General features: G+C 44.6%; 2 protein-coding genes across 9 annotated transcripts in view; one reads left to right on the plus strand and one right to left on the minus strand.

Moving 5' to 3' along the window:
• Positions 1-13,388, plus strand: part of lrmp (lymphoid-restricted membrane protein) — a 147,772-nt gene extending 134,384 nt beyond the window's left edge. For 2 of the 8 annotated variants that reach the window (XM_052033463.1, XM_052033464.1), the window contains exons 34-39: positions 549-595; positions 1,807-1,872; positions 4,415-4,506; positions 7,044-7,154; positions 8,479-8,589; positions 12,688-13,323. In XM_052033463.1, the coding sequence (XP_051889423.1) occupies positions 549-595; positions 1,807-1,872; positions 4,415-4,506; positions 7,044-7,154; positions 8,479-8,589; positions 12,688-12,931 (671 nt within the window). In that variant the 3' untranslated portion in view covers positions 12,932-13,323. Of the gene's footprint in view, positions 1-548; positions 596-1,806; positions 1,873-4,414; positions 4,507-7,043; positions 7,155-8,478; positions 8,590-12,687 lie in introns of all 8 variants that reach the window. The other 6 variants (XM_052033465.1, XM_052033466.1, XM_052033471.1 and 3 more) reach the window with 6 other exon arrangements.
• dnai7 (dynein axonemal intermediate chain 7) overlaps positions 13,361-24,237 on the minus strand; it is a 69,138-nt gene continuing 58,261 nt past the window's right edge. The window contains exons 13-15 of the mRNA XM_052034169.1: positions 21,998-22,153; positions 14,765-14,878; positions 13,361-13,648 (exon numbers count right to left, since the gene is read on the minus strand). Coding sequence (XP_051890129.1) covers positions 13,361-13,648; positions 14,765-14,878; positions 21,998-22,153 — 558 coding nt within the window. The remainder of the gene's footprint in view (positions 13,649-14,764; positions 14,879-21,997; positions 22,154-24,237) is intronic.

Here is a 24,237-nt window from a genome sequence, read left to right on the forward strand (position 1 = left end):
CCCTGAATGTCTCCAGCATTCTCTGCTTGCCTTTCAGATTTCCAGCGTCTGCAGTTTTTAGTTTCTCGAGGGATTCTCTTTTTTTACTTTTTTCTTTTTATCTCGGTTTTCATTCACCTCCTTCAGACAGATCAGCTACGATTAGCAAGTCTTCACACTGCACTGTCTGCCAAACCACCACCACTTCAGTCCCTTGTGGTGTCCGCCCTATCACGGACTCCACCTTCCCTGCAACCTCTGATTCTAAGTTTGCTCAGTTCTGGTGGTAGTTCATTGACCTGAGACATTATATTCTCACTCCAGATGCTGCCTGACCTGCTCAGTATTTCCTGCCACTCTTCTCATTGCTGTTATGCAGCCTCAGACTGATAAATTCTCCTGTAAACACTTGACTGGTGATTGAATTACATAAATTAAAAGTTTGATCCAATCTTTGACCCATTATGGGACTCTTAACACACTGAAGCAGTCTTTGGATTTCACCAGCGCTACATGTAATATTAATGAAAGTCTCTCCATTGTTAATCGACAGTTTCATTCATTTCCAGATGAACATCGGAATAAGAGGTTCCCCACCTCCCAGACGTATGGCAGAGTAAGTACACTGATGTTCATTGCCCATTCAAACCATTGCCCAAAATAGCAACATGGAAGACTGTGTAAGGTCTAGCAGGCAGTCTATTGTAAGTGTGTCTTGGAAGGATCCTCCACAGGTGGTTAGGTTGTAGAATCAAGCAGTACAGTAGAAGACCATTGCTCCTTAAAGCTCATCCAATCGATCCCACTCTTCCCACCTCCTCGCCAGTCTTTTCCCATAGCCCTGATAACATGAAAGGGAAGGACATACCTCATCTACACTATCTTACGCAGGCATGGTAGTGTAGCAGTTAGCATCACGCTATTACAGCGCCAGCGACCTGGGTTCAATTCCGGCCGCTGTCTGTAAGGAGTTTGTACGTTCTCCCCGCGTGTCTGCGTGGGTTTCCTCCGGGTGCTCCGGTTTCCTCCCACATTTCCAAAGACGTACGGGTTAGGAAGCTGTGGGCGTGCTACGTTGGCACCGGAAGCGTGGCGACACTTGCGGGCTGACCCCCAGAACACTCTACGCAAAAGATGCATTTCACTGTGTGTTTCGATGTACATGTGACTAATGAAGATATCTTGTGTCTTGCAACATTGTCCCTTTTGCCATTTACTCTGACCCTCCCTCTGCCCTTTGCTGAACATTTATTTTAGCTCTCTTCTGCTTTGGAAGCAAGATGAGCACACTGCAATACGAAATCTCCCTCCTCCCCAGATGCTGCCTGTCCGGAGAATTCCAAAGTTTTCCTTTGTGTGGAACTTTGTCCCACGATGGCCAACAGACTTCGTATATTCCAGGGTGAGGTGCCATTGTTCAGATACATCATTAAAGTAAGATTGCCTTAGGAACCCTGTACACCTTTTTAAAAGAACAGTGGTTTTCCCAGTGAGGTCAACACATTCTCTCTCCTTTCAGCGTCTCTCTTGCATTTAACTGAATCATTTTTTTTGGACCTTGCTGTGCAGAAGTTCACAGTAAGGTTTCTTGTGTTACAGCAGTGACTGTGCTTCAAAGGTATTTGTCTGCAAAATACATTAGGATTTCTTGGTCGCAACACCCCCTCGCCCCCACCCAACCTTGGCTCCCTCACCCTTCCTTCCCCCCACTTCCAGCTGCAGAATCGAGAGTTGGGTTACTCTGCCATGAATGTTAGGCCATGTAACTCTATCAACCTCAGGAGACGAATACTCAGGGTAACATGTTGAAACTGTGCTCTCTTGAAGGGATCCTTGCGGAGAGTGAGCATTGCCACTATTCCAAGAAGCAACGCAGGAATGCAGGTTGACGTGGTAAGGAAGCGTCATGTGTTCACACATCACTGATCAGTTTTCCGTGGGCTGGATAACAGCGTCAAAGCTCCAGTTCCTGGATTTTGAAGGACTGTCAAAATCTCCACCGACATGTTTTAATTTGCAGTTATGTAATAAATGTGGGGATACAATGCGTGCACACCAGCATTAAACCAGAATTTGGTCATTGGAAGGCAGAAATGGGGTGACGTTGCAAATGGCAATTCACCTGCGGACCTGAGGCTTAATGTTATTTCCATTCATAAGCTTAGATAGTTAATGGTGGAGGCGTACATCACAGACAGGCCCTTCAGCCCACCATGTCGTGCTGACATTTTGGTCTATTGACATTAATCCCATGTGACCACATTGGAACTACATTGTTCTTAACTTTGCGTTTTTTGTCTATCTAAATTCCTCTTAAATGTAGTGATTGTGTCTGTTCCACCATCTCTGGCAGTACAACCAATGTGCCCCTCCGATCCCCTTTAAAACTCCTCACCTTAAACCACTGCCCTCTTGTTTTTTGATACCCCTTGACGTTTGAGACACCAGTTGGAGTCGCTTCAAGTGTTTATTATGGTGTTATTTTAAGGCTAGCTGTCAATCACCCAGTGCAATGTGAAATGGGAACCTGGTCCATCACGTATTGGTTTACTTTCAGATATAAGGTGAGCCCACAGGATTGCACATTCAGCAGGTTTGGGAGCATGGGGTGTTTGGTTTTGTTCACCCTGTTATGGGAAAGATGCCGTTAAGCTTGAAAAAGTGCAGAGGAGGTTTACGCGGATGTTGCTGGGACTGAGCTTGGAGAGGGGTCGAGCAGGTTGGGACAGTTTTGATTGGAGTGTAGGAGACTGAGAGGTGATCTTGTGGAGGTGTATAAAATCATGAGGGGGTATAGATAAAGGTGAATGCACACAGTCTTCTTCCCAGGGTTGGGGAATCAAGAACTAGCGAGCATAAGTTCATGGTGAAAGGGGAAAGATTTAATAGGAACACAAGTGTGGTCCATGTATGGAACAAGCTGCCAGAGGAAGTGGCAGAGGCAGGTACATTAACAACATTTAAAAGGTACTTGGACAGATACATGGATAGGAAAGGTGTAGAGGAATATTGGCCGAACGCAGGCAAATGGGACTAGCTTAGATGGGAATCTTGGTCAGCGTGGACCAGTTGGGGCGAAGGACCCATTTCCATGCTGTATGACTCTGTAAACTCTGATACGCTGCAGTTATTCACCTTCAGAGACCTCTGCCATACGTTTGTCCATTCTTTAATCCAGAGCAGTTTTCAGGTTTATCTGATTCCTAATTCCTGCACACAATGTTTTAAACAAACCTGTATATTGTTCCACATAATGCTTTGTCCAAATAACTTGTAGAAGTGAAAAGCACAGTCCAGGCAAATATTTCTGAGGGTATCCATCACAAATTGGAACCCATTTAAAGCTGGTTCCATTAATTACACCCCTCTGATAATAAGAATGCAAGTGGTTCTTTGTCTAACCCAAAAACCCTGCCCGTTTGCACCTTTGCTTTATTATCTCCCATGTCATTTTGTTAAGGGCCATTTCTGCAAACCCCACCTTGCCCAAAGCCCTCTCACTTTCCACCAGAGTTCAGAAACTAAGCAGGATCTGTGGCTGTTTTACTTCTCTAGGCCAATGATGATCCGAGCTGTACACTGTCAGAACTGTGGCCCAACTGGTGGTTTATTCCAGCTCTGTCTTAACCTCCCGGTTCATGTACTTCATGCTTCAGACTTTATGCCATACTCTGAGCCTGACTTATTGGCTCTTCTCTGTAGAACTGAACTCCTTGCTACCAGAGTTCATGATGAAGTAAATAAATTGGAAGTGAAAAGCCTATGTGAGTACAGTAATAATGAAGTCACTTAATTGTTGTAAAACCCAATGGTTTGTCAATGATGTTTAGAGATAGTCAGCCATTCCCAACCAGTCTGGTCTATACCCAGTGGGACAGATCGACTGTTTCACTATACTGTGAAAAGCACGGATGGTTACTCTGTTGTGTCAAATTGCTGCCATCTCCGGCAACTGTGACAAGCAATGAAAGGCCAGTAATCCCATATCCTGCAAATTGTCTTTAAAATTGGCATTTGTGGAATAATCTCCTTAATTATTCCTTGAAAAGTTCACAGGAAATTCCACGATGGGGTGTTACTGATGGTGAGGGGATAAAATTGTTAAGAGTACTAACCGCTCCAAGGAACCAATTGCTACCTAAGATTACTGACTTGTAGTTGCAGGGTGACTGGAAATGGAAGAGCATGTCCCACCAGAGAAGTCCCTGGTCTGCGATCACTAGACTCGGGCCTCCTGCCACAGCCCGGGCTGCAGATTTGTCCTCTGTCGGTCATTGGGTTGAAGTAGGGATTGGAACGGTTGAGAGGAAGGGGGCTGGAGATGATGTAATAACTTGTCCTCGCTTCTTCCTCCCTCAGCTGTTTAAAATTAGGTGTTTGAAGAGTACTTAATTTTTGAAGCCAAGAACTGATTTTTCTTTGATTTACACTTTAGTTGAGGTTGAGGGAGATTGAAGAAGGCAGACGGAAGTCAGAAGGAGACCAGGACAAGCTGCGGAGCAAGTTCACAAGAAAGATGAGCAGTTGGTAGGTCGACCTGTTTACAAGTGATCTGGCCCTTGGTTGGGGTCCTGTAGGCAATGTGCTAATCGTGACTGCTTCATGGAATCCTATCGCATGCAGGGCTATTCACCTGATTTGTACTCTGAGAAACTATCCAAGTTGACTCCGTCCCCCATTCCTTACCCATGAAGCTACAGTCTGCCTTAGTTAAGTTATTTCCCTAATTGACCTCCTCAAGGACACTTGGACATGAGTGCAAACGGCTGAAACAGAAAATGCTGGGAACAGTCAGCAGGTCAGGCAGCATCTGTGGAGAGAGAAACATTTATTTAAGATGAAGAACTTTCACCACCACTGAGAAATGTAGGAGATGAGACTAGTTCTTGGTGTGAAGAGGGAAGGGAAGGTCTGTGATAGGGTTGAGAGTGAATGGCACAAGTGGGGGGGGGGGGGTGGTGCTGGCTGAGAGATGGTGGAGACGGTTGGAGAAGGAGGCGGGGGTTGGAGGAGAAGGATGCGAGGGGAGGCGGGGGTTGGAGGAGAAGGATGCGAGGGGAGGCGGGGGTTGGAGGAGAAGGATGCGAGGGGAGGCGGGGGTTGGAGGAGAAGGATGCGAGGGGAGGCGGGGGTTGGAGGAGAAGGATGCGAGGGGAGGCGGGGGGGGGTGGGGTTTGGAGGGCAGGGTTGAAATCTGGAGAGGTGGGATAAGAGACCAGAATGCTGCAATGTGACCAGACGAGATACTCGATAGTGTAGAAGGCTGAAGATGGGGGCCAAAGTGAGGTTGGGATTAAGAATGAAATGACCTGCGACTGGTTCACCCTTGTTGACTGTGGGTGGGGTGGACTGGAAAGCAGTCACTTTATTTGCATTCGGTTTGCCTGGTTACAGAAGAGAGATCAGGAGCAGGGCACTAAAGTGGCGCAAGTACATGCAAATCGCTACTTCAGGAATGTGGGGTCCTGGGGAGCAGGAAGAGGGGTGTAAAAGGGGCACTTTCCACATCACTCACAGGACTTTCCTTTCACTCTCGCCACCCTCCCCCTTTAGTTTCTTCCCAGGACCGATGAACGGTCATCGGCCTCAAAGGTTCAATCGGTTTCTCTCGCCGCAGATGCTGCCTGACCTGCCGGGTACTTCCAGAATTTGTCTCATATTTCCAGCATCTGCAGCATTTTTGTTTTGCCGGTGATGCTAAAATCCTGAAGGAAAAATTAACTAAATTGAACTTTTTTTTTCTGAAGTGACTATGTTTAAATGCTGCTCTGTGATAGTGACTGGGGGAATATCTCAGAATGTAATGCTATACTTAAACGGCAGTTTTTTACCTTAAGATCTATTTGAAACCAATCATAACAACACTCAGCACATCTGCTGCAGCTGAGCTGCATCTCAGTGTTAAGTTTTGTTTGTTTTAATCTTGCCCTTTGCAATTTTAACCACTGTGGCAGATTGTATACAAGAGATTGGTAATTGGTTTATTATTGTCACTTGTACCGAGATAGTGAAAATCTTTGTCTTACATGCTATCTGCACAGATCATTCCAAAACAAGTATGTCGAGGTAATACAAAGGGAAAAGCCATAGCAGTGTTACAGTTACAGAGAAAGTGCAGTGCAGGTAGACAGATAAGGTGCAAAGGCCACAACGAGGCAGACAGAGATTAAGAGTTCATCTTTATCGTACAGGAGGTCCATTCAAGAGTCTTGTAACAGCGGGGTAGAAGCTGTCCTTGAGCCCAGAGGTGCGTGTTTTCAAGCTTTTGTATTCCCTGCCCAACGGGAGAGGGGAGAAGAGAGAATGGACCGGGGTGGGAGGGGTTTGTGATTATGTTGGCTGCTTTCCCGAGGCAGCAGGAAGTATGGACAAGGTCTGTGGAGGGAAGGCTGGTTTTCATGATGGACTGAGCTGTGTCTACAACTCTGCAATTTTGTGTCGTCCTGGGCAGAGCAGTTGGCATAGCAAGCTGTGGTGCATCCAGATAGGATGCTTTCAATGGTGCATCTGTAAAATATTGGTGGGGGTCAACAGGGACCTGCTGAATTTCCTTAGCCTTCCCAGGAAGTAGAAGTGCTGGTGTGCTTTTTTGGCCAGAGCATCTATGTGGCTGGATCAGGACAAGCTGTTGGTGATGTTTACACCTAGGAACTTGAAGCTCTCCACCATCTCCACCTCAGCACCATTGATACAGATAGGGGCGTGTACTCAGCCCCACATCCTGAAGTCAATGACCAGCTCTTGTTTTGCTGACATTGAGGGAAAGGTTGTTGTCATGACACCATGCCCCTAGGCTCTCTATCTCTTTCCTGTACTTGGTCTCGTTATTATTTGAGATCGGGCCCGCTACGGTGGTGTCATCTGTGAACTTGTAGATGGAGTTAGAGCAGAATCTGGCCACGCAGTCGTGAGTGTGTAGGGGGTTGAGGACGCAGCCTTGTGGGGTGCCATTAATGGGAGAGAGTACTTTTTATCAGCTTCTGACTGCAACTTTCACTGACAAAATTAAATCCGGATTTAATGTTTGATAATATTCCTATAATCTGTGACTTTTCCTGCTTTAGGAAATTTTTAGGGCAAAAACCAAATGAAGCTTCCAAATCCCGGCCATCACTGCATCAATTTATCAGCACCTGCACCTGGGCAGAAAAGGGCAGTCAGCTGTTGAATAAAGGGTGAGGTCCTATTGATCAATTCACATTTCACTTCACCTTGAAGGTAGGAATCTTCCTTTCTAGGTTGTGGTTGGCTTTGACCTTCCTCCAGATGAGCTTTGGGGAGATGGAGGTTGCTGTTCCTTGTGTATCACCTGTGGTTCAGTGGTTGAACTGAGTCAGAATTTGTAGCGACTTGAGCTCAAGATCTTGCCTGCTACTCTAGTGTGACGCCATTGTAGGTACCACTTTTTGATGAGATAATGATTTGAGACACTGGGTGTCCCAAGAGATTTTGAGGGAGAGAAGGGGCAACATTTTCCCTCACAAGGGCACTAAAGGATAGGCAGCCAACAAACAGCACAAACTGACTGCTACGTTTCGGAAGTTGCAATAGTGACTTCTCTTCAAAAGTGTTTGGTTAGTTGTAGTGCTTTGAGATCCTGAGGAAGTGCAGGGGGCTACTACATGCCTTTTCTTTCTGTCCCTCTAACTCGTACTGAGCCCACACTCTGGGCATATGGTTCAACTTCATCTCCTGTCTGTCACTAAGCTCCTACAACGTGCTCTACTTCTGCTAAATCTCATACTCGTGCCATTGTCACTTGTAGAATCATCACGGCCCTTTATTAACCAGAATTCGCCCAGAAACACTGCTTCCCATCCTGTTGTGTACTAAACAATCCTCGGCATTCTGCATTGGCTCTTTGCATTTGATGTAATGGGGTGTATGGGTGGGGCAAAGTAGTCACCCACTAAACCCTTCACGACCATCTCAGTGACATCTATTGGTTTATTATTGTCACGTGTACTGAGATACAGTGGGGGAGAAATATTAGTTTGCATGCCATCCAGGCAGATCATGCCATACATAAGTACATGGAGATATTAAAAGAAAACAGAATGCAGAATACGGTGTAGCAGCTACAGATAAAGTACAGTGCAGGTAGACAGCTGTCCCCTTTTCATCCCATCCATGCACCTTTCCATTTATACACCTTCGCATTGTTTCTAGTCATTCTTCTTGTGTTTCCTGAACCCCTCCTTCGCCTGTTCTTTAAATGACTTCGCAGAATCCATCCTTTTAACCAACCTCCTGCCAACACAGTTTCCATTCTCTGCCTGAAGTGCTTTGGATTATTTTTTTGGCTACTAAACATAATCTTTTAATTAGTGCGAGTTGTGCACTAAACCAATAGAAAGTAGTTGCATATTAAATCAGGTCTCGATTTGCACTTACACTTGTACATGTTGATCAAGCAAAGATTCTGTTGATGATTTATCTGACTAAAGCAAGGAACCTGAGAATCCAGCGTGAAATGTTCTGCATCTTGTTACCATCCAGCAGTGCCACTCCAGAGCTGGAAGTACAAGAGGACGAAGAAAAGTCAGAGACATTGGAAACTCCTATCTTAACAGAACCAGAAAATGATCTAATTGCTTCACCGTGTACAGGGTAAGTATATTGATAACCGCTTACATATGACTTGAGATGGTGCAACTAACAATTTACCACAAGGGCAATAATTAATGGCTATTTCATCAGCTCTCATGAGGGCAGGGCAAAATTAAAAGGCATGCCTGTATTTTCTACCGGTGGTTATGTAATAATTGGACTTGTTGTGCCTCTGTGAAGGGCAGATGTTGACTAAGCCTGATTAGACTGGAAGTTCATTGTAGGAGCAATAGAGAACAGAAGACCTGGTTTATTAAACTTGTTCCACACTAAGTGTGATGCGCTGTGCACCATGATATGGGCAGCTCTCACCCTGGCTGGAAATATGTGATCTTCCTCGGGGCTAAAACAAATAAGTGTGGCCTGCAGCTCCTGCCCCCGCCCCCACCACCCCCCAACCTTGGATGAATAAAATTCCACCAGGAGATCACTCTGTTCCCAATTATCATCACTGTCCATTGTATGAGGTGTTTTCCATTATAGACAGATCTATACCTGCAGTATAACTTCCCACAATCCAGAGCAACTAATATAAAAATCATACTGATAAAGCCACTTCTATTTCCCATTTCTTTTACATTAAAAAGAGCAGGAGTAGACCATTCGGCCCCTCAAATCTACTCTACCATTGAGTGAGATCACAGCTGATCTAATCTTGGCTTCAATACCACTTTCCTGCTCTCTCTCTCTCCATACCCCCCTCAACTCCCTAATAGTTCGAATGTCTGTGAATCTCTGCCGAGTAAACATAAAACTCTGTCGGGTAAAGAATTCCAAAGATTGAAGGATCTCAGAAATTATTCCTTTATCTGAAATGGGCAATCCCTTATTGTGAAACAATGCCCCTGACTTCTAGATACCCCCTCTGGGAAAGGAAACAGGAACAACATCTTGGCTTCAATCCCATTGATTTCTCCCTCCGGAGTCTTGTGCTTCATTAAGATCACTTTCATCCCTCTAGACTCCAATGAGCGTGGGCTCAAACCTTCATGCATCATCCCCTTCACCCCAGGACTTGTCCCTCCATTGCAGGGCTGTCTTGGTGTGGGAGAAAACTACAATGTCCTCCAACTGCGCTCTCACCAGCACTTTGTGTATGGAGTATATAAAAAAAACTGATGCAACTTTACAAAGGCCAACTTCGCATTGATCTTCCTAATTACCTGTCGTACCTGCTTGCTATATTCTTGTTTCATGTACTAGGACTCCCAGATTCCTTTATACTGCAATATTTTGTTGTCTTAAATAATGTAAGCCTGTAATAAGTCTGCTTAAATAACTTTCATTTTCCTTCCTGGGTGGATAACCTCACCACTGCCAACATTATACTCCATCTGCCAACTTCTTGCCCACTCACTGAACCTATCTATGTCCCCCTTTTGCATGCTCTGTCCTCCTCCCAACTTGTTAACCTAAATTTGCTACAGTATACTAGAGGCCCTTCATCCAAGTCTTCAATATAGATCATCTACAGTTGAGGTCCTAATACTGATCCCTGTGGCACTGGACTTTTGAGCCACAATCGGACATGCTGAGGGTCTGAGTTTGTGCAAAGGGCCTGTTTGTCCATGTGCTACTGGCAATGAAATACCATGGTCTTGCCACAGTTGTAGAGTTATACAGAAGGAAAACAGGCCCAAAAGTCATCCATGGTGCCTACCTGACCTGGTCCCATTTGGCCCATATCCCTCTAAACCTTCCCTGTACCTGTCCAAATGTCTTTTAAACATTGTAATTATACCTGTCTCTACCATCTCCCCAGCAGCTTGTTCCATAGACCCACCACCTTCTGTGTGGAAAAAGTTGCCCCTCAGGTCCCTTTTAATCTTTCCCCTCTCACTTTAAGCCTGTGCCCTCTAGTTTTAGCCTCCCCCACCCTGGGGAAACGACTGTGACCGTCCACCTTATCTACACCCCTCACAATTTGTTTTAAAACCTCTATAAAGTCACCCTTCAGCCTCCTTCGCTCCATGGGGAAAAGTTCCAGGCTATCCAGTCTCTCCTTATAACTTGAGCCCTCCAGTTCTAGCAACATCCTTGTGAATCTTTTCTGCTCCCCTTCAAGCTTAATGACATCATTCCTGTATCCAGGCAACCAGAACTGCACACAACACTCCACGTGTGGTCTCACCAACATGTTATACGGCTGTTACATGATGTCCCAACTCTTGTGCTCAGTGCCCTGACTGATGAAAGCCGGTGTGTCAAATGTGTCCTATGTCACCACTTTCAGGGAACTATGTACTTGTACCACTAGGTCCCTCTGTCCTACAATACTTACCACTTACTGTGAGGACCATGTAGGTGACTTTTATTTTAATCTGCATTTTTGGGATCTGGCCATTGTCAGTAATTTATCTTCCATCCTTAAAGTATTGGTGCAACTGAGTGGCTTGATAGTTCACTTCAGAGAGCATTTGAGAGTCAACCACATGGAGCAAGTCTGAGATGTAAGTAAGCCAGACTGGGTAAGGATGGCAGGTTTTGTCTGCTGATGGGGCATTAGTGAACTCAATGGATTTTACGGCAGTCTGTTCTTATGGGTGTCATGGCAGTCTGTTCTCATGGGTGTCATTACTGAGACAAGTTGATGTGTTTAGTTCTCCCCAGCCCCAATTGTATATTATTAATCTGCATTTAAATTCTCCAGCTCCATGGTGGATTTGAATTCTGGTCTCTGGATTACATAATATGACCCCTGTCCCACACTGCAAAAGTTGCCATATGCACTGTTTAATTGATTACAATGTCATAGCAAGTTTTCAATGCAGTGCCTACATTGCTGCATTTCTTGCCCCGGGGGGGGGGGGGGGGGTGGGGGTGGAAATTAGCTGCAGCTAGGAGGAAATAGTCTTCCTCACGTAGATCCGTGATGGTAGGTTTTCCTAGAAAAGTGTCTCAGTTTCATTGCTCTCTAGGTCCTCGGCTCTGGAATTTCCTCCATTAATCTCTACATCTCAAGTTGCCCTGTCTAACCTATGGGTTTGACCAGGTCTTTGGTCATTGAATATCTTTATGGTTCAGTGTGAAATTTCATTGATTAAACTCTCCTGCAAAGCATCTGCTTTGAGTTTATATGGTGCAGAATGAATGCAGTGTTGTTCTAATGGGAGCTGATGAGCAACAGCATTACGAAAGACTCTTTTCTCGTAGGATTTTTGCAAATGCCAGCAGCCCATTTCTGATGTACTGAAAATTCTGCTGGGAGAGATGGAGAATGGGAGCAATAGCTTTGCTTCTATGTTGCAGCAGCAATTCTGAGAACACTTTGTACATGGTCATCCACTTTTCACCCAGCTCTCCCAGGCTCTGCATGTTGTCTTTGCCATGGACCTACGTATCTAACTAGGGGATGATGATGTGCTCTTGATGGTTCAGTCTACATTCCTGTAGATGTGAGGTGGAGATTTTAAACTGCAAAAGCACGACGGGTCTGTCAGCATCTCCAAAGAAAAGCCTGGATTAGTATTTTGAATTCAGGCCACTCATTGGAACACAAGTTATGATAATAGTCACTTAAATATCTACATAACCTCAGAACCTGAAGTCATTAGAGTAGTACAACACAGAAACAGGCCCTTCGGCTCAATTAGTCCATGCCGACCGAGGTGTCCACTGTTTGGCCCATTATCCCTCTAAACCTTTCCTATCCATGTACTTATCCAAATGTCTTTTGAAGATCATTATTGTACCTGCCTCAACTACTTTCTCTGCAAGCTCGTTCCATATACGCACCACCCTCTGTGTGAAGAAGTTGCCCCTCTGGTCCCTTATAAATCTTTCCCCTCTCACCCAAAACCTATGCCCTCCAGTTTTTGGTTCCCTTTCTCTAGGAAAAAGACTTGTGTGCATTCACCCTATCTGTGCCCCTCATGGTTTTATAACATCACCCCTATGTTCTCAGGAATAGTCCTAGCCTGCCCAGCCCCTCAAGTCCTGGCAATGTTCTGGTAAATCTTCTTTGCAACTTCTATGTAACCTCTTTATTTTTTTTTGCAAACCTATTGATCTGGACCTTTAAACAGATTTCTGAGTAAAACATAATGGTAGGTGTTTGTATGAAATGGCTCAACCTTTGCATTTTCTTTCCCCCCCCAGAAACAAAGGGCTATCGCCTCACCTGGCTGAATTGTGGAACTCCTTTTCCAAAAGCAACAGGGGACCATGGCTGCCAGTTATACTACTATTCTCGCTCAGTGTTTTGGGCAGCTTCCTCATTGGCTGGTCTTTACACACATCTGTTGATGCAGCTGGCGTGGGCACTGGGGACTCTTGGAAAGCAATTCAACAATTTCTATGGCCTTACACAGGACTTCAGCACAATGGTCAGCCCCCAGTATAATCAGCAACGCAAATAGACATTGGGTTGTCGCTCTCAGCATCCTGTTGACGCTTCACTGAGAATGGTTCAATAGACCAGTTGCTTGTTTTTAATTAAAATATATTGTTTAAAAATTTTAATCTTGACAAATCGTGTCACATAAAAAATAGCATTAAGTATTGGACAACACTCATTTTTTTTTTTGGATTGCTGAATTGTTTCTACATTTAGAAAATCTTTAACTTTTTACATCAGCTATTCAACTCTAATATTTTGCCTGTTAGGCAAAATTAGTCACTAAAACAGGTAAGGTATTTTGGGTGCAGATAAAGTTCCCAATTGCTATGATTTTTAATAGATAAGTTTGAATGTGAAAAGCAATAATGTGAAAATGTATCTGTAAACCTGATATCTTAGACATTCCTGTGGAAATACTGCTCAATAAAGTCTTCAGCTGACCGGCACTGTGTTTGACAGCAACTTGGTGGCTTGTAGAATTTCATACACGTTAGTGAAAAAGAGGTGATCAGTGTTTAGAATCCTCTCCTTAGCAGTATCGCTGGCTTGGCCCTTCATCATGTGGTACAAGTTGGAGTAAAGGTCTGTGTTCTCGGCAATTTCTTTTGTCCATTCTTCACTGGATTCCTTAATCTTCAGTTTTTGCGACCTCTCTGGACGTAACAAGTAAAGAGACCAGCTATCCTCTGCTATCGTCTCTTCAGTGAGATTTTCATAGGCCTGTGGATCAAAAGAAGAAAATGCATGTTTTCCATTCTGCAAAATCATCCAAACCAGGGCCACAGCATCAGTTTTTTTTTGTGTGGATTGAATGCATCTGTTCAAAATGCCATCAGAAGTCTTGTACACTTTTAACTTGAAGTGATGGGCTTGCTTTCACTTTAGTTTTGTCCTCTCCCTCCAGTTTAAACACTGGAAGCCCAATCTAAAACCCACTTGTATTTATCTGCATTATATGAGTAAATTTAATGTAGGTGTTTTATTAAGAAATGGATTGATTTGAACATCGTGCAGTCTGGTAAATTTTCAGTTGCGTGATGCTGATATGCTGACCTCTTTGTGAGTCTGTGTGTGCATGGGAGATCCATACCCTCCCTGCTGGGACTTGGCCCAGTTTAAACTCTGGACTTGACTATAACAGCACTGTGGCACAGAAGTGCCAGGAGTGGAGTTGGTGCCGGTCTGCAGGAGCAGAAATTGTACCAAGAATCTTAGGGTGCAAGGAACACAAAGCTTATGGTCTCTGACAATCTTGCTGCTGGTCTTGGATAATCAATGCCAGTACACCAAAGGGTGGGGAGACCCAGGATCTCTTGGCTCAGGGTAGGAGGTCTTTTCCTTCAGAAGATGCTCAGATTTCTTATGACCAGTCATGGTCTCCCTCCATGATATGAGGGTAGGGTCAGATTCTGATCTCCACTATTATCTCCAATCATCATTATATCACTGGGTTACAGCATCAGAATGTAAAACTTGTCTACCTGTAGCAGGAGACTTAGCTGGTCAGATGCAATGGCACCAGCAGCACTATTGCAACCTTAGGTTATTAACTGCACTTGCCCTGATCTTAACCCCCTTCCACACACCATCGGTGCTGCATGGGGGGCATTTAACATCCAAGTTATTGTGATAGAACAAATGCAGTGGAATCAATGATACCATGTCCTAATGTATGGTTAAATATCTTAAAGTAACAGGAGAGCAGTAAACCATTCAGATTATTTTTAGTATATTTCAATGGTAATATCCACCTTTTGGGTTGGTGTCAATTAATTACCTTGGGATGTTTTGCTGAGTTAAAGTGCCAGATAATTGCAAGTTATTTGTTATATTTACCTGAAGAACTATTTCTTCCTGCTCAGAGTACAAGTTCCACTTGCTCCATTTGAAGGCTATTGCAGAGGTCACCAGGGCCATCTCTGTGTACGTTTCTTGCTCCAGTTGCTTGTTCTGTGGTAGAAATATTTTTAGATTGATAATCTGGGGCATTTTTAATCACCTTTTAAAGCAATCCAGGGAGTCGTACAGCATGGAAGCAGCTCATTTGCCTCAGCATATCCGTACTGACCAATGGGTATCCATCTATATTAATCCCATCTTCTAGCACTTAGACCACAGCTGTCTATACCTAGGCTATTTAAGTGCTTATCTAGATACTAAAATGCTGTCTGTGACTGCTTCCATCATTCTCTTGGGCAGTGTATTCCAGGTACTCTCCATTCCCTGGGTAATGAAGGTCCCTCTTGGATCCCTTTTAACTTTCTTACACCATGCCCTAAATCTTATCTCCTTTGGTTTTATCGACCTCTGATGGGATAGACTGCAGGAAACTTTTCCCTTAACGATATCCCAGTGAGAACAGTCTCTTCTCGTAACTGAAACACTCCGTCTCAGGCAACACCCCGGTGAATCTCCTCTGCACCCTCTCCAGTGCTACCACATCTTGCCTGTAGGGTGATGACCAGAACTGCACTCCAACTGAGGTCTTAACAAGGTTTTGTAAATTTTATATTTTACTGACAATTCAACCTGACCTGGAACTAGCCTTTATGCTTGCTCTCTCATCAGCTTTAAAGCCATTACCTTCCACTCCTTGCATATTCTCCAGGTAAGGTCCATCACACCAGTACTAGTTTTATTAAGAACTGCCCAATTTAATTGCACACCCTGGCTTTTTATCCATAATAACCTTACAAATTATTCCTTTCTGCCTCTTCTCACTTGTGCTGTATCCCAGCCCTTTTTCTGCACGTTTGTCATTTGATTACTTAAATCAAAATTAAAAGCAGAGCAAATTGTAACCAGTCTGAACTCTGCTTAGTTCAACATCCCTACAACTCTTTACCAATTAACATCACCAATTTACATTGCCAACTTGCATTTTCCAAAGTACATTTTGCAGTACCTTCTACAATATACTGAACACAATCCTTTGATCTCCTCCATTTGCAGTTTCCCCTCAGGAACATTATATTCTGGCAAAAAACTACTCTGCATTCCTTTCCACTCTCAGCCACAGCTGAGAGTTTCCACTCTTGCCTCAACTCTGCTCTATTAACCATACCTTACATCTGCTCTTGCCTCAGACCATTCCCTGTTTTGGTTACCCTACCTGTGTTTTGCCCAGTCTGAGCTTATTCCCTATTACTCAGATGTTTTCTAAGGTACGTAAATGCAAGAAGTTGCCTTGTTGGAATCATCCAGCACAGAGGAAGGATGAGTAGACCATTACAATGTTATTCTTCTTTGAAGATGTGACTGACATTCTACATTTTTCTTTGCCTGTTTTTGCCTGAGGGACAGGTTTCTGGTCTGGATCTACATGCTACATGGGGAGTTGGTGCCCCACATACACACTTCAAGGTCCTAACATGAGGTCCAAGATCCCAAAGATTGTCTACCAATGGATGGGGCTTGCACTGTGCAACCCTGCCCCATGGTTCCAGGTCTTGAGCAGCCTAACTGACAGGTCTTAAAGCAGTCTCCGGAAATTGCCCAACAAGTGGCTAGAAAATGTCTTCTGATGCAGTTAGCAGCTCTGTGGGGCCAGGAGCAGTAGAAGATGAGGACTGCCTTCTTCCGTGGCATCCCAAACTCGGCTTCACCTGGTCCCAAGCTAAACGGGAAGCAGCCACTGGCAGCTGCAGCTTTTGACATGGTGCACAGGGCCCAAAAGTAAATGATGGCCACCAGTTTCAATGAATATCCTGATCAGACATTTAACAGGGCATAACTCCACTCACAAACAAATATCTAACTAACTTCCACAGTATCTATACTGGCAGCTCTTGTATTGGCCTGTACGTTGGATATGAGGCAGGAGAAGTGTGGGCTTTCAACAAGCACCCGAATGTACTGCAAACAATATCAATTTACTCAGAGCAGTGTAATTAAGGAGTGGGGGAATAGAACTTGATAAACTAAGGCAATTCTTCCCTGTGTCTTTCTTTAAGGGCAGAAATTAGGAATAAATCAATTTATGTGCTTCAATTTACAGCAACACAATCACTAGGCTTGATTGGCAGTGTAATTACCTAATCACATGTTGTGTCTTAAGTAGGGTTGCCGGTGTCTGCAGCCTACCGTCAAAGGTTTTCATCAGACATGTAATGTATTATCTACTTAAGTTGACTTTGTTTCCTCAGTTTGTATCATCACTGATTTATTGTTTTAGATTCAGTTGTTTCCTACCAGAAATGGAGCTGGGTCAGTTGCCGTGACTCTGTACACACATTAATTACTTCCTATTGTGTTTGTGTGCTGGGCTCCCGTATTTCCCCATATATACAGGAAAACTGCATTAATCTTGCAAATGCTACATGGCACTGGATTCTAATGATACTCTGCTTGGATGCTTGACAAACTGAGCATAAACAAATGCATCATTTTAGATTTTTGATTCAACTTTTGACAATGCTTCTGATACCTCTGCTGGGGAGCTGGAACTACTTGTTACGGACTCAGTGAAAGTCCCTTTAAGATAGAGAGCGTGTGTGTATGTGTGTGTGGGGCGTGCTTACGTCAATAGAAGATAAAGGACGTAATGACGTTGTTGAAGAGGTCAGAAGAAGAAAGAAGGAGAGAGAGAGAGAGAAGGGAGAGAGACACCAGCCTGCTTGTTTTCTCTATCGATGGATGAGAAACAATAACTGTGTTTGCCACTGAAATCCATGTATGGAAGTTGGAAGTAATCCGGTGGAGTTCACTTTGTTGCTGACCTGTAGAAGGAAACAGGTATTTATGTGTGGACGACCACGGTTCGGATGTTTTTGGGGTGAGGAAGTCACTACCGAGTAAACACTGAAGTGTCGTTTGGGTTCCATCGTGGAACATTTGGATTTTGTATGTACTCTCTCTATGTTTTTCTACATCTACATCTTATCTTCAGACAACGGTGGTTGTTGAAGAAGCCCTTGCTCATGTTTCACCTTATGGCTTGCGGAACTGAACTTTAAGAACCATTCCGGAACTGGGAGTTTTGGACTTTGTCACACACACACGACGAGTTTAGTTTTGGGGTTAACGTTCAAGGTTTAACATTTTTGAATTCTAACATACTAACATTTTTACTTTTATTTTACGTATTATCATAAGTAGTGATTAATAAAATAGTTTTTAACACTGAATCACGCTCAGTGTGTTTCTTTTGTTGCTGGTTTGTGACATACTGCAAACTACTGCAGTACAGACAGGACTTGAGCAGTATTCCAGGCTATGCCTGTATCTCAGTTATGTGAAAGCTGGTACCTTAATATCATGGAGAATAGCAAATAGCTGCCCAGCATAGGTACACTTGCTGTGATCATAGGGCTTGGATATTTTTCAATGCTTGGGATGTAGTTCTGGAGATTCTGGGCCATGTCTATGATTGTGCATTTCCCAGAAATGGTAGGAACCATGTTTTGCACTTGCACAACAATTGATGGGGTAGTCAGAATGGCGGCACCTCAATTCACCTGGTGAGCTGTGGCCTCTAAACTTATTAACCGACAGATGAATTACAGCTGTTTTTTTTTACGCATTACAAGAGTGAATAACTGAACAGGACCAAAGGGCATCTGTAATGCAAGAGGAGTTGTTGCTGACACACTATCCCATTGACAAAGTAATTCTCAGATGATGTAAATCTCTTTGCAACACGCATTTGGGGCCTCCGTAATAAAATACTCTTGCCTATCTCTAATTAAAGAACAGCAAAGGCCACTCACAGGAAATCCAACAGCAGCACCAAGCACAACTCCTGCATAACCTAAAAGGGCGGGTAACCACCATTTGTAGCTTTAGAAGTCTGATATAGGCAAAATCCTTTCTTTCCAAGAGTTTATACAGTTTTGTATTTGCATACATCCAGATGAGCTTTTGACATTACCTTCAGCTTAGTACCTGACATGGGTAGTCCCACTGGGTCTGTGACACATCTGAGAAGAGAAAGGCTTTTTCCCAGGGACTCTATCCTACAAGACCCTACAGGCAGCAATACCCCTGCATGCAAGGAGCAATGTACTCAGAGGATAAGGTTTTCCGAGACAGTGGTAACAGAGAGTTGTGACCATATAGAGGTACAGCTCTGGTCACACCCTCTGGTCAGGATTACTCTGCCTGTGGAAGTCAAGGTCATTAACCTTCTTGCTGCCAGGTCATTCCAAATTGCAGGAACTAATCTACACTGGATTTACAAATTAGAGATGTCACTGATGGTCACTACTCAAAGGGATTCATCTCCTGCCCATTGAAGTGGGATACTCGGGCATCACGGCTACACAGATATGTAAAAACCGTGACTTGCCTGAAGACTCGGGTAGTGACACCCCGAGCTCCCTTTTACGTGAATTGCAAGGGTCACCTTCTGAAATGTACAGCTCCCTTAGAGTTCCTCACACCTTGCCATGAGAATGCTGATGATAATATTGGCCAACAGCAGGGAAGAGGGACTCTCTGCAGACATCCTCTCATAAATCAGAGATTTGATGACCACCACTACCCCGCCCCCCCCACCAAGGCAGATTCTCACTCCCTTACCCAATGATGCCTGACCTCGTCACCACTCTCCACTAGATTCCTGGTGGTCCTGTGATTATAATTTCACTCTCAACATGACCATGACTCCAGACAAGGGTGACATTATAATCACAGGACCACCTGGCTATTCCGTGATGCCTGACCTTATCACCAGGTAACCATCCTCTGCTTACCTCGTTATTCCTCTTTTGCACTAATTATTTTTGTAACTTATAGTCATTTTTACATCTTTATGTATTGCACTGTACTGCTGCCACAAAACAACAAATGTCATGACATACGTCAGTGATAATAAACCTGCTTCTGACCAAGTTGCTTTGAAATTTCACGTGGCAAGTTATCATGCCAACAAGTTAGTGTGTAGCAATGACCATTGCTGACACGGGTGGTGGCACCAGGTCCTCTTACAACATTTAAGAAGTATCTAGCTGGGCACGTGAACTGCCAAGGCATAAAAGGCTATGGACTAAAAGCTAGAAATAAGATCAGTCTAGATGGGTAACTGATGGTCGGCATGGATGTGTTTCTGTGCTGAATGGCTCCATGGCCAGCTATTTCATGTAACACAAGACTCTGTGGCAAGGCATTGATCAGCAGTGAATGATGTTTAACGCACATGGAACGCCGTCAATGCAGCAGCGACGGCACTACCTTCTTACCTTCCCAAGGCTTTTCTCCATCGCAGTGGACGATGTGACTTCTGCCACGACCAGAAGAACCACCACCATGCATTTGCTTCTACAAGTACTGTCCCAAACGCAGTGATACAAACAGTGACCTGCCTCAATCAGCAGGTTGACAGCAGCAGCTTCACCAGGAACCCTCTGAGGCAGCTGCCTATCATTGCACTCCATCACTGATTGATGAGTACCAATGTGAGAACAGACAAATAACCTAATGGAGGCTGCTTTCCCATCACAAGCGAACACTTCAGCTCCTACCACCGCTGAAGATAGGACCAAATTTAAGCTGAGTACTTGAACAACTGCACCAGCCTCTCCTTCAAGAAGAATTATTTCCCGTCCCGAGTGCTGCTCCCATTCCTATACTGCCACAAGACACAAAGGGTAGATCTCCTTCCACTCCTGCACTATAGTAGGCCTGGGAAGGGGTTCCCCTGCAAAATCAAGCATCCATTATCGCCATTTGGCATTGCACAGAATGTTTCTGATGAACGAAGTCTCACTCAATTCCCCTCATAAGCTCTGATCCCATCTTGGCTTGCCCCTATCAGTGGCCGTCTCAGTATTCCCCAGAGTAAAGGAAATGAAAGCAGGAGCAAAGCATAAATCAATCAGGATGTTTAAAAAATAAAATGACAACATTCACAATCCAAAAAAAAGAAAAAATAACTTATAATCAAGAAACTGCAGATGCCAGAAATTAGAATAAAACCAAAAAAAATGCTGGAAATACTCAGCAGGTCAGGCAGCATACGTGGAAAGAAAAACAAATTTAATGTTTTAGCTAGGACTTGGACTTCCCTTCTGTGTTCACCTTCGAAGTCCCCTTGCTGGGGCATTTATTCTTTTGCAGTGCTCCCTTCCTAGCTACTGCTAAGCTGGTGGAGGGGGCATCAGATGAACAGGGAGGAAGACTGTGAGCAGCTTTGGACCCAGATGGCTTGGCTTGAAACAGACCCAGTGGGTGGAGCAGGCCCTGGACCTGTGTGTGCCAGGGCTATGGTGCGTGTGAGAGTACACGGCTGGAAATGGTTGCTGGGTGGAATAGATGTTATCGTAAGATTGTGTGAGTTTTGAAACTGTGGGAAATGAGGGTAACAATGCTATTATGGGATGGGCCTCTTGAGTGAATCCAGACTAATCTGGCCATGTAAGTGAGGACATTCAGAACTTTTTTTGGCACTGACCAGGTATGGAGAATCACTCCTAGCATTCAGCTCCTCACATTGGTGCTTCACTCTGCTCTGGCTGTCCTACTGAGGTCCTTGACAAATTGCATCTCCTGCCAGCTCACCATCTCTTCCCCCTGGATCTCCAGATCATAAGCTGAAGATCTGGAAGCCTGTACATGCCTAGGAGTGACTCCCTTTGCAGACATCAGTTAGGTAACAGGTCTCAATAAGCAAAGGGAAATGACTTGCAGCAGTGGTGTGAAAGTTTAATCAGCTCCCCTTTCAGAGATGGACCCATGATGTCCTAATGCAAGGCATGATCTGCCTGGGTGGCACAGAAACAAAAGTTTTTCAGTGTATCTCAGTACTCATGACAATAATAAACCAATTCCAATGTACAGATCCACTCAATTTTACGAATGTAGGATTTTGCTGCAATGAAGCGCTAACAAATGAAATCAAAACACCAGACGCCTTAATACGCTAGAGAACTGTGAATGGAAAGCGCGTTCCAACAGGAGCAAGACAAAGAGCTGTGGTTCTCCACCCACCAAACCAGACCATTCTAGTGCACATATTTTTGGGGAGGTCAGTTACTAGACCACTATTCTTCCTGATCTTCAAACAAATTGCGGAGAGTCCAAATCACACTGGCAAAGCAAGCTGCTAACATGTGTAAAGGAAAAGCTGCTTACCTTTTCAGTTTTAACATACTTCTCGGACTCATTCCCTGGGAAGATGTTCAGCCCTGCATTTATCATCGAAATGATTAGAGTGGAAGCTGTCATCCACTTTCCTCTTATGTGTGAGAGGTTGTCCTCGGTGGGGATGGGACACAGTTGGCACAGGTCCTGTGGGTTTAAAAAAAACAGGTTGAGGCAGTACCTAGGCTTCCAGTGCGTACCACAGACGCTGGGCTTTTCCACACAGCGCTGGATGTTCAGACCCCACAGGAGATGTACGCTATTGGAATAAAAATTACAAACCCAGAAAATACAGCAGATCCAGAGAACCTGCAGAGGGAACAACACATGTAAACCTTTCAAGCTGATGACCTTTTGTCAGAACTGAATTATGTTAGAGAGTAACTAAGTAGAGAGCCGAAGAAAGTGGGATGAAAAGGAAGGACTGATCAGATGGCAAAATGGCTGCCAGTGCAAAATTGATAAAGGGTTACGTGTGGAAACAAAAGATGTGGCCAGAATAAGTGTAACTGATTACAGCAGCATTGCAGAGGAGCATTGGGGAATATGGAGGAATGAGGTAAACACAGAAAATCTGGTAAAGTGAAGGCTCCTTTGGCTCTGTGGTGGCAGAGAGGTGAATATCACCACTGGCTACCAAGATACAGCAAACCCTGAGACTGTCCAGTCCCTTCTTCTTAAGCAACTCATCTTGGGCCTCAGGATAAAGATGAGTTGCTTCCTCTCTGGTTCTGTGTGTTTTTCAGTGGCAGGTAAGGCAGTGGGACAGGAGCTGTGGGAGGATTGTTAGAGAGGTTCTGCCATTATTGCTTGGTCTCTGCGTGCTTCTGTGGAAGAAACTGTTCAGTAGCTTCCTTAATGCTTTTTTGCTATTTTGGACAGTCATAGACCAGAGATCCCAAAGAGTCATTGAGGATGTTACATTTTTTGGGTGGAAGGCTAGGTTAGTAAGTTTGCGGACGACACTAAGATCGGCGGTGTTGTGGATAGTGTGGAGGGCTGTCGGAGCTTACAGAGGGATATTGATAGGATGCAGAGCTGGGCTGACAAGTGGCAGATGGAGTTCAATCCGGAGAAGTGTGAGGTGGTACACTTTGGAAGGACAAACTCCAGGGCAGAGTACAGGGTAAATGACAAGGTACTTGGCAGTGTAGAGGAGCAGAGGGATCTGGGGGTTCATATTCACAGTTCACTGAAAGTTGCCTCACAGGTGGATAGAGCAGTTAAGAAGGCCTATGGGATGTTAGCTTTCATAAGTCGTGGGATTGAGTTTAAGAGCCGCGAAGTGATGATGCAGCTTTACAAAACTCTAGTTAGACCACATTTAGAGTACTGTGTTCAGTTCTGGTCGCCGCATTACAGGAAGGATGTGGAGGCGTTGGAGAGGGTACAGAGGAGATTTACCAGGATGCTGCCTGGATTAGAGCATATGGAATATGAGGAGAGGCTTAAGGTGCTAGGGCTTTCTTCACTGGAAAGGAGGAGGATGAGAGGAGACATGATAGAGGTGTATAAAATATTGAGAGGAATAGATAGAGTAGACAGTCAGTGCCTCCTTCCCAGGGCACCAATGCTCAAGACAAAAGGGCATGGCTTTAAGGTTATGGGTGGGAGGTTCAGGGGAGATTTTTCACCCAGAGAGTTGTTGGTGCATGGAATGCACTGCCTGGGGTGGTGGTGGAGGCAGATACGTTGGACAGGTTCAAGAGTTTGTTGGATAGGCACATGGAGGAATGTGAGATAGAGGGATATGCGGGAGGAAAGGGTTAGATAGTGTGAGGGTGGTTTGATGGACAGCACGACATGGTGGGCCAAAGGGCCTGTTTTGTGCTGTATGGTTCTATGGTTTTTCAAGGAGGCTTTGAGAACATCATTGAAACACCTTCTCTGTCCTCCTGGAAATCTCTTGCCATCTTGTCCCTTGTCCCTACACCTCCTCCCTCACCACCATTCAGGGCCTAGACAGTTCTTCCAGGTGAGGCACCGTTTCACCTGTGAATCCGCGGGTGTCATTTATTGCATCTGATTCTCCCAGTGCAGCCTCCTCGACATCGGTGAGTCCCGAAGCAGATTGGGTGACCGCTTTGTCGAGCATCTTCGCTCCGTCCTCCGCAAAAGCCAGGATCTCCTAGTGGCCACCCACTTCAGTTCCACATCCCACTCCCATACCAACATGTCTATCCACGGCCTCCTCTACTGCTAAATTCAGGCCAGATGCAGGTTGGAGGAAC

This window comes from Pristis pectinata, chromosome 19 (genome assembly GCF_009764475.1).
Source record: "Pristis pectinata isolate sPriPec2 chromosome 19, sPriPec2.1.pri, whole genome shotgun sequence".
NCBI classification, from domain to species: Eukaryota; Metazoa; Chordata; class Chondrichthyes; order Rhinopristiformes; family Pristidae; genus Pristis; species Pristis pectinata.